The following is a 12,337-nucleotide window of genomic DNA, read 5'->3' as shown; positions in this document are numbered from 1 at the left end:
CCCGCCTGCCCCGCCCGCCCCGCCGCAGCCCCGGCGGCTCCAGAGCGGAGGTCCGCGCCGAGCGCAGGTGAGCCCGCGGGTCCGGCCGACTCGTCGGGGATTGGGGGCCTCACCGGGGAGGGGGCAGGCCAGGCAGAGCGCCCTCGCTCTCCTGACGTGCCGCCCGCTCGCCGCCTCGGGGCCCCGCTGTGTGCTGATCCCCTTCCTGGGCTGCCGGTCCGGTGGGGGGACCCGGCCCGAGGGAGCGGGAAGGCAGCTGGAAGGACTTCCCAGGGAGACGGGCTGCACATGCAAAGCAGGAGGTTTGCCTCTAGCCCCGTTGGGGAGGAGGTGCGGGCCACAGCCCCCCACCCCCACCCCGAACTTGAGGGCCGGCTGTGGAGCTCAGATGCTGTCCCAGGAAACTGGAAGCCACTGGGGGCCGAGCTGAGCAGGAGTCCCTCGGGTGGGTGTGGGAAGGGCCCACGGGATCCCTGGCGGAGCGTGGGACCCGGAGGAGTGGGGAGCCTGCACCAGAAGGGGCCCTAGGGCTGGTCCCGGGGGACAGGACGCAGGCTCCTGTAAGTGGTCAGCACTCGGGGACTGTTACAACTTTTTGCATTGGGCAGTTTGTGGACAAGGGATAGCACTCTGCCAAAACTTGGGGTGCCCTCTCGCCATGCCCCTGGTGAGGACCTTTGCCTTGGGTGGGGGCGTCTGGGCCTGCAGGAGGTAGGAGGGCTACACGCCAGCCTGGCACACAGTAGACCTGGAGAAGGTTCCGTGCCCAGCAAATCTCTTTCCACGCCCAAGGCCCTGGAAGGTCTGAACACCTGGGCACCTGGGAAGGGAGGGAACAGCCTCGACAGGCACCTGGTGGCAAGTTGAGGTCCCACCTTTTCTGGGATCTGTGGCCCAGTAGGTGAGGCCTGAGGCCAGGCAGGAAGGAGGTGGGCAGGGCTGAGCCAGAGGGAAAGCCAGGATCTGTGGAGGGGCCTTGTGCCCAGGTAGGGGGCAGGTGGGCAGGTGGTGGCCCAGTTTTACGGACCTGCCTTGGCAATGAGTGGGGGAAAGAGCATGGGTATACCCAAGTGGCCTTCAGGTGCCACTTCCTCCTCACCTGTGACGGCCCTCTAGGGCAGGCGAGACCAGGTGCTGGGCAGTAGACAGTCCCTCCCCAACCTTTTCATCTGGTTCTCAGCCCCCTTGCTCTTAAGCACCCACCCAGGGCCCTTGCTGGGATCTGGGCAAAACCGAGTGGGCCTCATCCACTTAAACTCCAGGAAAAACTTCTGGAGGAAGCCGCAGGGATAACAGTGGGGTGGACTGTGGGGAGGTCAGTGTAAACAAGGCAGCTACACCTTTGTCCTGGGCCTTCCAAAGTCCAGTCTGTAAGCTGCATGTTAAGGAAGGCTCACGCTGTGGCCTTGAGGGCTCCTTGGCTGCAGGGACCTCTTTGTTGATGGGGTGACCCCTCCCCCAGCCCCATGGCTTGCAGGGTGATACAGGGGCTTCTGGGTCCCTGTCTGTCTTGGAAGTAACTAAGGTGGGAGGGAGGTGGGACACCACCTGGTTGCCCCTACCTGCTGCTTGATCTTGGCAATCCCTTGGCCCCTCAGTTTCTCCATCTACTGTTGGGCATGACCTCAACATCAGGGGCTTTGGGGAAGAGCAGGGGAGGGGAGGGAGCCGGAGCTGTGTGCCTGGCCTCCCTTTCCTCCAACCCCACCAGGCCCAGGCTGGCCGCCCACTTCTGTTCACATGGAGCTGGGTTTCCCTGGGGACCAATGGACTGGCCCAGCCCCGCCCCCATCCCCTCCTGGCCACAGCTCACACTGGGGGGAGGGGGGGAGGCTGGGCCGCCTCCTGGACCCCTGCCCCCTTGCCCTGCCTTCCAGGGCCGGGCAGCCTCGGTCCACTGCTGGGCTGGGAGCAAGAAGCAGTGGCTGCCCTTGGAGAGGTGGGTATCCAGGGCTGCCCACCAGGGTGGGAGCTGGGGGGAGAACTAAATGTTGCCCCATTGAGGAGGGAGAAACCCCCGAGTACCAGGAAGGCTCTGGTCTGCCAAGGTGACCTGGGTCTGACCCCAGGCATGGTGGCCTCCCTGGAGAATGGAGGGTCCCAGGGCTCCAGGCTTCAGGATTTTGAGGGGGCAGCAGAAATCGGGGAGGATTTCCTGGGCCTAAAATGTGGCTGAGGTTGGGGCAGAGGGGCCCAGGCAAAGGGGGAGGAGAGTGAGGGTGCTGAGCCTGGGGGCCTGGAAGGGAGGTGCCGTCCATGGTGCCAGGTGCCATTCCTCTGGGCTCCCCTACGCATGAGGGTTCCCAGCTCCAACGCAGCCTCTTTGAGAAGCGCCCCCACTCGTGTCTCTCTGTGTCTCTACCCACAGCCCTCATCAAAGCCCTGGTCCCCATAGATGCTCCTGTCTCCCTGCAGGCAGCTCCAGCTGGGATGGCAGCTCCAGCATCTCTAAGGGTCTTGGGGGGTCCAGCCCCCCAGGGGGCACCCTAGGCCTTCCACAGCCAGCCGCCTGTGTGCCTGCCCCCCACCCATCTTCGGGCCACTCACCATGGGTGGCTGCTTCTCCAAGCCCAAGCCAGGTACCTCCTCTCTTCTCACCCTTTCCCTTCCCCCTCCCTCTGTCGCTGGCTCCCTCCCTCCCTCTTCCTGCCACCTTCCTCCTGCCCCTCCCCCTGCCTCCGAAGTAGGTCAGGCTGGGCTGCAGCCGAATGTTAACGCTGTGGGCAGGAGTGGGGGGGGCTGGAGCCCTCTTTATTTGGGGCTTAGGGTGCTGGTGGTGGGAATAACAGCGGAATCTTTCTCGGAAAGGGGAAGGGAGGGTTCCTCCTGCTGCTGGGTCGGAAAGAGGAGCATCTCCCTCAGCGCTGGGGAAGGGGGCTCCGGGGACATCCTCAGCCACTGCATGACCAAAGGCATGCAAGATACCCCTCTGAGCCTCACCTTCTACCCCTAAAAAATAAGCCTGACCTCTCAAAATTGCTATGAGGTGGAGTGGACATGTCCTAGCCCTTTTCACCTCTTCTGACCCCATGTGACCTTGGGCCGCCTCCTGGGCCTCTCTGGACACACTTCCCCATTTGTAGAGGAAATCCCCACCCTGGCTGGCCCAAGCAGTCCCAGCCCAGGGCTGGGGGGCGGGCAGGGTGCTGGGGGATGCCTAGGTCTGCTCTCCACGGAGACCCTTGTGTGCTGGCTCTCCCTCCAGCCCCCACTTTCCCTCTTCCCTCCTCACGACACCCGGAAGGCAGGGGTGTGCAGGCCTGACCCAGATGAAGAAACCAAGGCTGAGAGAGGCCTCTGTAGTGCACCCAGGGATCGCTGGCCAGCTCGCCCCAGCTCCCCTTACCTGATACCCATCAGCTCCATTACCTTGGAGCCCATGAGCCTTTTCTCCTTTTCCTGGGTCTGAGGGAGAACTTGCGGGCAACAGGAGACCTGCGATGCCCTGCCAGGCAGAGGGACCCACCTGCGCCTGCCCCATGACTCCCATGCTGCGGACACCCAGCCCTCGGGCAAATGATGTCCCTTGTCTTGACCCCAACTCTCTCCCATCAGAAGCAGACAGGAGGATGCTGGCTGCCCCATATCAGGCTCCTGTAGGACTGCAGAGCTGACAGGAGGCCCTGGCAGAAGATGCCACCTGTAGGTTCCTTTAAAGGACCCCAAAGGGCTGGTCTGCCTCAGACCCCAAGCCCCAGGACCCCCGGCCCCAGGACCCCTGGTATAGGGCTGGTCACTCCTACCACACCAGGGACAGTGCTAAGAATTTGGGCTCTTGAGCCCAAATCCAGCCCTGCCTGTTCCTGGCTATTTGGCCTTGGGCAGGTGACTTCACCTCTCTGAGCCTCTGTGTACTCATATGTGAAATGGGACTAACAGTTGTGCCCCTGTGCAGGCTAGTGTGCTTGGCATGGGCCTGGCACGTAGGATGCACTTACAGGGTGTTATCCCCTCTCTGGGGGGCTGGGCTTCCTGTGGGCTGTGGCAGGAGAGCAGGAGCTTGGGCCCCCGGTGCCCATGGTGGCAGGTCTGGGGTGAGGCTTGGGGAATATCATCGTGTGGGAGTGAGAGCATTCTGGCCATGACAGTTCAGTGAGAGTCAGGAGGGACCACAGGGAGACCAGAACGAGCAGAAGAGGCTTCTGCAAATTCCTCACTTTCCACCTCACTGGCTCCTGTGGCTTAGAGCATGTTAGAACAGTCTTCCTGAGCCCCCTCTGTGTGCCCTGTGCTCCAGGGGCCCCATGTTCCTCAGGAAGTGTTCCAGGCCAGTCCTTTGTAAGCTCAGAACTAGGAGGTAGTGCAGGTCTCTTGGCATCTGGTCACCTGCCTTTTATTAGGCCACTGGTGCTACCTAAAGGCTTTCCCTCTTTGTCATGGCAGCCAGGAGGCTCGGAGCTAACCAATAAAACACAGCTACCCAACTTCACCTATTGAGCATCTACTCTGAGTTACATTTATTATTTCCTTCAGTATCTACTGTCCCAGAAGAGGTAGGCACTGTTCTCTCCATTTTATAATGAAGGTGTCTGCCGAAAGGGTCTAAAGGATCCACCACAGCTCCTGAGGCTCCTGACCTGACGTCTTCCCCCATTAGACTACACCAGCGAGCACCTCAGGGCCTTCTGGAAGGAGGTAGAGGATGAAAACAGCCTGGCTTGGCTGTCCTCTGGGCCCCTGCCAGGCTGCTCCTGTGAGCTGTCTCTCTAATTCTTCTGAAAACATTCTAACACCATTACATAAAGTGTGGAAAATGAAGGAAAAAACCCACCCCACCCATAACCCCCCACCTGACACAACAGCCTCAGCGTGATGTGTTCCTGGGCCCTTCCTGCCCAGCTGGAATCAGGGAGCCACCTTCAGCCCTGTCTCTTGCTGCCTGAGCCTTAGGGGAAGCGGCGGTGGGGGGAGGGGGGCTAGGACAGGAAGGATGAGGGGCCAGACCAGGCTGAGGGAGAGGATGGGCAGGCGTGAGCCCAGCCCCAGCCGGGAAGGGCAGGACAGCAGCCCAGGCCAAGGGAACTGCAGGGGCTAAGGCCCGGAGCTGTGAGCCGGGTTCTTTGTTTCTGGAGGGTCAGGTCTGTGGGGGAGGGGCCTGGAGGCTCAGGGGCCTCGGGAGTTGGGAGGGGGTCTCCTGCCCAGGCCTCGGCCCTGGCCCACGCTGTGCCCCCGGCTCAGCTTCCACGCTCCTTGCAGCAGCAGCCCAGGAGGCCGGATTATCACTGCTAAAAATTCTGTTTATTGTTCCCTTCTAATTAGAAAAATACCCCAGGCACGTGGTAGGGAATTTGGAAAATGCGGAGAAGTATAAAGAAGAAAATGATAATCTCACTAACTCCCCCCAGAGGAGGCCCCACTAGTGAGGGTGGCGCTGTGCCCTCTGCATGCACCACCCAGTTGGGGTTCACCCCCAAGGCCCCTGCCCCCAGCGCCTGGCAAATAATGAAGGATTCTCAAACTGGCGAGAGCAGCTATCTAAAGTTGCAATTATGCTGCATACACTTTTTTTTTTTTAATTTTGAAAAAATTTCAAATCTCTGGAACCCTCGATTCCCCCGTTACCCAGATTCACAGGCCATGCACTGGGCTGCGTCCAGCTTTGGACACACTGTTTCTCAGGCCCCAAACGTGCCCCTGAGTCCTCAGGGATGACGCAGTCCTCTATGGGGGCCACTCCCTCAAGGTCAGCAAGGCTCCAGCACTGAGTTCTCACCTCCACATGGATTCCTGGAGAAAGGGTCGCTTCAGGGTTGAATAAACTTTGTTGTGCCCCCTCACTAATTCTGGTAGGGGAAAAGAGAACACGCAGAAATCAATTTAAGCTCGCCCAGGGCCCCCCTCACCCCCCACCCCCCCGCACCCTGGCTCTGCCTTTTGCTGGTGGTGCAGATAGATGGCTTTCTGGAGGCCCGGGGAGAACCCGCACTCAGAGCTCATGGGGTGGGCCGGGCTAGGGGCTCACCGCCATCCCCCCTGCTCACCCACAGTGGAGCTCAAGATCGAGGTGGTGCTGCCCGAGAAGGACCGGGGCAAGGAGGAGCTGTCCGCTGGCGGGAAGGGCAGCCCCCGGGCCTACCAGGGCAACGGCACAGCCCGCCATTTCCATGCAGAGGAACGCCTGCCCGCCCCCCACCCCTACCCTGGTGCCCAGGACTGCCTGGAGGCTGCTGTCTGCCACATCAAAGACCTGGAGAACGGCCAGTGGGTGCTGGGCCTGGGAGGGGGTGGGAGGCTGAGGTGGGAAGACAGCTGGGAGGCCTAGAAGGGACCCATGACTGGCTCCATCGGGGCCACCACCTCTGTGGCTCCTGCTGGTCTGGGGCTGCTCTCCGACCTCTGACCTCTGAGGGCAGGCCCTCCCCTCCCAGGATGCGGGAAGTGGAGCTGGGCTGGGGGAAGGTGTTGCTGGTGAAAGACAACGGGGAGTTCCATGCCCTGGGCCACAAGTGTCCGCACTATGGTGCGCCCCTGGTGAAAGGTGAGCTGTCGGTGCCCACGGGGGCAGGGTGGGACCTCCCCGACAGGGGCTTGGCGGCTCCCCCATCACAAGGGAAGCTCAGCCCCCGCTCCACTGGGCCCCAGGCCCCCGTCTATTAGTGGCGTGTCCTGGGCCGTGGGGAAGGGCCAGTGGTGCTGGATACAGGGGTCCTTGGAGAGGAGCTCTTGCTGGTGGCCCAGCCCAGCACTGCCCCCTCCCAGGAGTGCTGTCCCGTGGACGGGTGCGCTGCCCCTGGCATGGCGCCTGCTTCAACATCAGCACCGGAGACCTGGAGGACTTCCCTGGCCTGGACAGTCTGCACAAGTTCCAGGTGGGGCCAGGCATGCAATGGGGTGGGAGCCTGGGGGTGCAGGGTCTGGAGCACCCCAAAGCCCAGCCCTGAACAACACAGCCCTTGCAGGTGAAGATTGAGAAGGAGAAGGTGTACGTCCGGGCCAGCAAGCAGGTGAGGGGGGGGCCTTGGGGCTCAGGCAAAAGAGAGAGGTGAGAAGGGCCTCTGGGCCCAGAAAACAGCATGTGCATGGACCCTGTGGTGGGAGGGAGCCTAGCGGGTGTGGCTGGGGAGCAGAGTGAAGGGCTGTGGTGGGGATGAGGTGGCACTGGAGCAGCAGGACCTGGCCTGCTGGGATGGGCACAGGGAGCCTGGCAATGACCCCAGCTTCCAGCTGCCCCCAACTCGCTGGCCACCCCCAGGCCCTGCAGCTACAGCGAAGGACCAAGGTGATGGCCACGTGCATCTCTCCAAGCGCCGGCCACAGCAGCAGCACCAACGTGCTCATCGTGGGCGCAGGTTGGTGGTGGGTTGTGAGGTGCAGGGTGGGGTGGGGGATGGGGGGCTCCTGACCCACTGTCCCCTCCACTCAGGCGCAGCTGGTCTGGTGTGTGCAGAGACGCTGCGGCAGGAGGGCTTCTCAGACAGGATCGTCCTGTGCACTCTGGACCGGCACCTTCCCTACGACCGGCCCAAGCTTAGCAAGGTGGGTGAGCGTGAGCGGGGCCAGGCAGGGCCAGAGCCATGTCCCACTGGGCACAGTTAGGTCCACTGGGACCCTTGCTTGCCGCCCCTTGGGGGTCTGGCCAGCTGCCCTCTCTGTTCGTGCCAGGCCCATCTTCAGTGCCCCTGAAAGATCTGGTTTGTCGAGCTCTGTCCTGTAGCTCCTGTGTGACTGAGGCTGCCAGCCCCCAAGACCCCGAGGCCCTGGTCCTTGGTTATAATGGGTCAGTGGCCACCTGGTCACTGGCCAGGTGGGGCCGGGCCTGCAGAGGGGTGGGAGCCTGGGGGTGCAGGGTCCTGTCTCAAGCCGGCGTCTCCTGCAGTCTCTGGATGCACAGCTGGAGCAGCTGGCCCTGAGGCCCAAGGAGTTCTTCCGAGCCCATGGCATCGAGGTGCTCACTGAGGCCCAGGTATGGACAATGCTGGGGAACAGGCCTGGGGAAGGCTTCATGGGCACCGTGAAGGGCGTGAGGCCCCTGGAAGTATGGGTATGCTCTGCCCTCCTGGCCCTGCTGCCCAGGCACCAGGGGTGTTCCAGGCCTAGGGGGTCATGGGCCCCAGTGTGTGGGGCCACGGACCGTCTGCTCAGGGCTGGGACTTGGGAGCATTAGGAGGGCTTTGAGGGGGAGGTGGTGCCTGAAACTTAAAGGGTCAGGAGAGGTTGCCAGGAAAGGGAGGAAGGTTCATCCAGGTGGCAGAGCCTCGCAGAGGGCCTCGTGGGAGCTGGGCGTGGGGCGGGACCCGGAGGCCTCGCTCTGCCCGGCGGGGTCACAGGTGGTCACGGTGGACGTAAGGAACAAGAAGGCCGTGTTCAAGGATGGCTTCAAGCTGGAGTACAGCAAGCTGCTGCTGGCACCCGGGAGCAGGTGTGAGGGGTCCCCACGCCCCTGCCGGTATGCGGAGGGCTCGGGGTGCCGGGAGCCCCACCCCGACTCTTGCCGTGTCTCAGCCCTAAGACCCTGAGCTGCAAAGGCAAAGACGTGGAGAATGTGTTCACCATCCGGACGCCCGAGGACGCCAACCGCGTGGTGAGGTTGGCCCGGGGCCGCAACGCTGTGGTCGTGGGAGCCGGCTTCTTGGGTGAGCAGCTGGGGGTGCGGGCTGGGCCTGGGGCAGCAATGGCCCTGGGAAGTGCAGGGTGCCAGCCCTCCCCGCCTGGCCCCAGGGATGGAGGTGGCCGCCTACCTGACTGAGAAGGCCCACTCAGTGTCCGTGGTGGAGCTGGAGGAGACGCCCTTCAGGAGGTTTCTGGGGGAGCGCGTTGGTCGTGCCCTCATGAAGGTGAGACCCCACTCAGAACCCACCGCCCCGGGCACCCGCCCTGCCCCCCCTGGCTCTCACCCCTGCCTACCCACCCATCCACCTGGCAGATGTTTGAGAGCAACCGGGTCAAGTTCTACATGCAGACGGAGGTGTCCGAGCTGCGGGCCCAGGATGGAAAGGTGGGCCCTTCTCCAACCCCCGCCGCTTTCTGTCCCTTTCCCTGTGCCCGGGAGCTGCTCACTCCTGCTCTCTGCAGCTGAAGGAGGTCGTGCTGAAGAGCAGCAAGGTCTTGCGGGCTGACGTCTGCGTGGTGGGCATTGGTGAGTGGGGGGCAGGCGGTGGCAGTGAGCATAGTCACCCGCACACGCTCGACAGTGAACTTGGGCCAGTCCCTTCTCCTCCCCCAGCCTGTTTGCACTTCTGTAAAATGGGGACCACAACCGTACCCCCTTGGCAGGGTTGTTGGGGGGTGATGGTACCAGCTTAGCCTGGCCTGGCATGGAGGACACTCCCAATGACCCCTGTCCAGTAACCCTGCGCAGCTGCAGGACACAGAAAAGCCTCTAATTAGTCCCTGCTCCAGCTGAGGTGCCAGTCCTGGGAGGGACAAAGCTGGGAGGTGGCAGCATGGGCTGGGGAGGCTTGGCATGCCAACCCCTACCAGGGGCTTCATGGAGAGCTTCTCAGAGGAGGCTATACCTGAGGCCTGATGAGAAGCCCCGAGGTCTGTGGGGCTCCAGGCAACGAAGACAGGACATGAAGGCACAGGGTGTTCCACCTGCTGGGTGATCGGTCTGGGCTGGACTGTGGGAGTGAAGGGCGTGGTGGTGCAGAGCAGTGAGGCAGGAGGAGGGAGAGGCTGGGGAGTGGACACGGTGGCCCCTGTCCTGCCAGGTGCAGTGCCCGCCACGGGCTTCCTGAGGCAGAGCGGCATAGGTCTGGATTCCCGAGGCTTCATCCCTGTCAACAAGGTGGGGCTGGGTGGGGAGGGCGGGCAGTGTGCTGGGGCCGGAGGTGGTGGGAGGTCCCGCTCAGGGCGCCAGTCCTACCTACGAGTCCCGGTCCCCTCCCCACAGATGATGCAGACCAATGTCCCGGGCGTGTTTGCAGCTGGCGACGCTGTGACCTTCCCCCTGGCCTGGAGGAACAATCGGAAAGTGAACATCCCACACTGGCAGATGGCTCATGCCCAGGGTACCACCAGCCCTGCAGCAGCTTGGGGTGGGAGGCTGTCCCAGAGTCTCAGCCTTCCCCAGGCCAACCCCCTCAGTTGCTGGCCTTGGGTCCTGCTCACTGGGTCAGCCATTCAAGGCTCTGTGGCAGCCTGTCCAGCCAGCCCCATGCAGGTGGTCAAGGAGGCTCACAGAGACCTCCCATCTCAGACCTCTGTCCAGTGCCCTCTCGACATCCCATTTCACCAGCCACAGTGCCCCACCTCGCTGGTCCCTCCACCAGCCAGCCTCTCCTTTCCGTTTGTCCTCAGAGACACATGTTCTGCAGAATTCCTCACCAACCTGTGCAGTCACCCAGGGAGGGAGAGAGGGGTTTAGTAGAACCCGGGCCAGCTCCCCACTCTACCCTTTGGGCCACTTGACTGGCTCTGTGAACCCAGCTGCCTCGTGCAGGCCCCTGGGATGTGGCCTTCTGGGCCTGGAAACCTGGGCTCAGTGGGGACCTGCTGTGGTCTCTGAGGAACAACCTTCCCCCTCCCCTTGGGCGGTACCTGTGCACACTTGGTCTGGGCCCCTCAGCCGCAGGTACAGCCAGTTAGCTGCCTCGGAGAGAGGACGGCCAGACCCGCTGCACCCTCCTCCCTTCTCTCGGCCTTCACGTTATCTGAGCATCTGTGCCTGAAACCCCACTCCTGGTACCAATTTCTGCTCGGGTCCAAGGTCTAAAGTTGGTGCTAGGTTTGAAGGAACCAAAAGCTACTCATCAGCTGAGTATAATTAAGGTTTAACTGGGAGGGTCCAAGGACTGTCACAGACCTCCAAATACAGGGGTCCAGTGGGGCCTTGTCCAAACTGGGGAGCCACCCACCCTATTCTGTCTTGGGCTCTGAGTGAGGCTGTCAGCTCTGCTTCCCTGGACACTGGTGCCCCATTCGCCCGCCTCCCTCCTCAGACCTGACCTGTCCGGTTAGTTGCCTGTGTCACATCTGAAATGGTCCCGGGAAGCCAAGCCCTTCCAGACCCAGTCCAGGCATTTCATCTTAGTGGCCAGCTTTGGGCCTGGTGTCCCTCTCTGCACCCATTATCTGCGAGCAGCGGTGGACAGTGGGTTGGGCAGTGATTTACCTCTGGGGTGGGGGGGAATAGCCCCACCTGTCAGGCGTCCCCAGAGAGCCGGGGCAGGCAGTGGAGGGGTGGTGAGGGCTCGGGGCGGGGCTCTCACGACCCCGGGACCCTCAGGGCGCGTGGCGGCCCAGAACATGCTGGCGCAGGAGGCGGAGATCAGCACGGTACCCTACCTATGGACCGCCATGTTCAGCAAGAGCCTGCGCTACGCAGGTAACAAGGGGCCCCGGACGCGGGCAGGGCCCAGGTGTGGCAGAGTGAGGAGGCGGGGCTTGGACGTCAGGGCGGGGTTAGAAGCATCCAGGGGGCGGGGCCATGACGGCCGCAGGTGGAAGCAGGGAACTCCCTGCGGGCGGGGCCAGGACCCCCTAAAAGGACGCGGGGGCGGGGCCTGGGGTCCAGGGCAGAGTTGGAAGGGCACTGGGCGCGGACCCCGTGAAGCCCAGTCCCTTACTCCCGGCCCGCAGGGTACGGAGAAGGCTTCGACGACGTCATTATCCAGGGGGATCTGGACGAGCTGAAGTTCGTGGCTTTTTACACCAAGTGAGAGCAACGGGGTGGGGCGGGGGCGGGAAGCAGCGGGTACTCAGTCGGGAAGGGGGCTCGTCCCGGAGAAGCTCTGCTCCGGAGGAGGGGGCTTCCCTGGATGGTGGATCGAGTGGCACTGGAGGCAGCAAGGCAGGGGCCGGCCAGGAAAGGGGAGGAGGTGGGGACAGCTCTTGGAGGGGGGTGTTGACACCCTACTTTTACACCGAGAAAAGTGACACAGGTAGAGAGTGGGGATCTCAGAACAGGTTCCAGCCCTGAACCCCACTGGGCAGGAAGGCTGGAGCCTCTATGGGGTCCTGCAGGAGCAGAAGCCATGCTGGGCGCTCAGGACATTCCTGAGCGAGAGCCTCCCTGGGCCCCAGCTGGACTCGGGTCTCCAAGGACAGGGGCTGCTGCTGGGCAGTCCTCAGGCTCGGCCACCTCTCCCTGCAGAGGCGACGAGGTGATCTCCGTGGCCAGCATGAACTACGATCCCATCGTGTCTAAGGTGGCGGAGGTGCTGGCCTCCGGCCGCACCATCCGGAAGCGGGAGGTGGAGTGAGTGTGGGCACTGGGTGCCTTGGGGAGGGGGGAGAAGTCCCCCGAGGTGCTGGTTCTAGCTGCCCCCACAGTCCTCCAGTGTTCTCCCCGGCCCCGCCCCCCATCAATCAGCCTGAGGCTCCCAGGGCTATGGTGTGGTGTGGGGCAAGGGTTGTGGTTTGGGAGAGGGGTGGTTATTTATGCTCTTGGTGGGTA

At 62.8% G+C, this 12,337-nt stretch overlaps 1 protein-coding gene across 9 annotated transcripts in view; it reads left to right on the top strand.

Annotated features, from left to right (window-relative positions):
- The first annotated feature begins 9 nt into the window (after positions 1-9).
- Positions 10-12,337, top strand: part of AIFM3 (AIF family member 3) — a 28,790-nt gene continuing 16,462 nt past the window's right edge. For 2 of the 9 annotated variants that reach the window (XM_024763777.1, XM_024763776.1), the window contains exons 1-19: positions 10-67; positions 2,416-2,579; positions 5,988-6,201; positions 6,369-6,478; positions 6,700-6,809; positions 6,900-6,944; positions 7,193-7,289; positions 7,364-7,476; positions 7,817-7,903; positions 8,268-8,359; positions 8,443-8,573; positions 8,659-8,774; positions 8,864-8,935; positions 9,013-9,076; positions 9,651-9,727; positions 9,833-9,950; positions 11,168-11,266; positions 11,521-11,596; positions 12,035-12,139. In XM_024763777.1, coding sequence (XP_024619545.1) covers positions 2,549-2,579; positions 5,988-6,201; positions 6,369-6,478; positions 6,700-6,809; positions 6,900-6,944; positions 7,193-7,289; positions 7,364-7,476; positions 7,817-7,903; positions 8,268-8,359; positions 8,443-8,573; positions 8,659-8,774; positions 8,864-8,935; positions 9,013-9,076; positions 9,651-9,727; positions 9,833-9,950; positions 11,168-11,266; positions 11,521-11,596; positions 12,035-12,139 — 1,757 coding nt within the window. In that variant the 5' untranslated portion in view covers positions 10-67; positions 2,416-2,548. Of the gene's footprint in view, positions 68-1,917; positions 1,940-2,400; positions 2,580-5,987; positions 6,202-6,368; positions 6,479-6,699; positions 6,810-6,899; positions 6,945-7,192; positions 7,290-7,363; positions 7,477-7,816; positions 7,904-8,267; positions 8,360-8,442; positions 8,574-8,658; positions 8,775-8,863; positions 8,936-9,012; positions 9,077-9,650; positions 9,728-9,832; positions 9,951-10,346; positions 10,895-11,167; positions 11,267-11,520; positions 11,597-12,034; positions 12,140-12,337 lie in introns of those variants that run through there. The other 7 variants (XM_024763771.1, XM_024763768.1, XM_024763769.1 and 4 more) reach the window with 7 other exon arrangements.

This window comes from Neophocaena asiaeorientalis, unplaced genomic scaffold (genome assembly GCF_003031525.2).
Source record: "Neophocaena asiaeorientalis asiaeorientalis breed wild unplaced genomic scaffold, Neophocaena_asiaeorientalis_V1.1 scaffold110, whole genome shotgun sequence".
Classification (NCBI taxonomy): Eukaryota; Metazoa; Chordata; class Mammalia; order Artiodactyla; family Phocoenidae; genus Neophocaena; species Neophocaena asiaeorientalis.
Note: the sequence above shows the minus strand (reverse complement) of the source record. Positions and strands in the feature narration are given on the sequence as shown.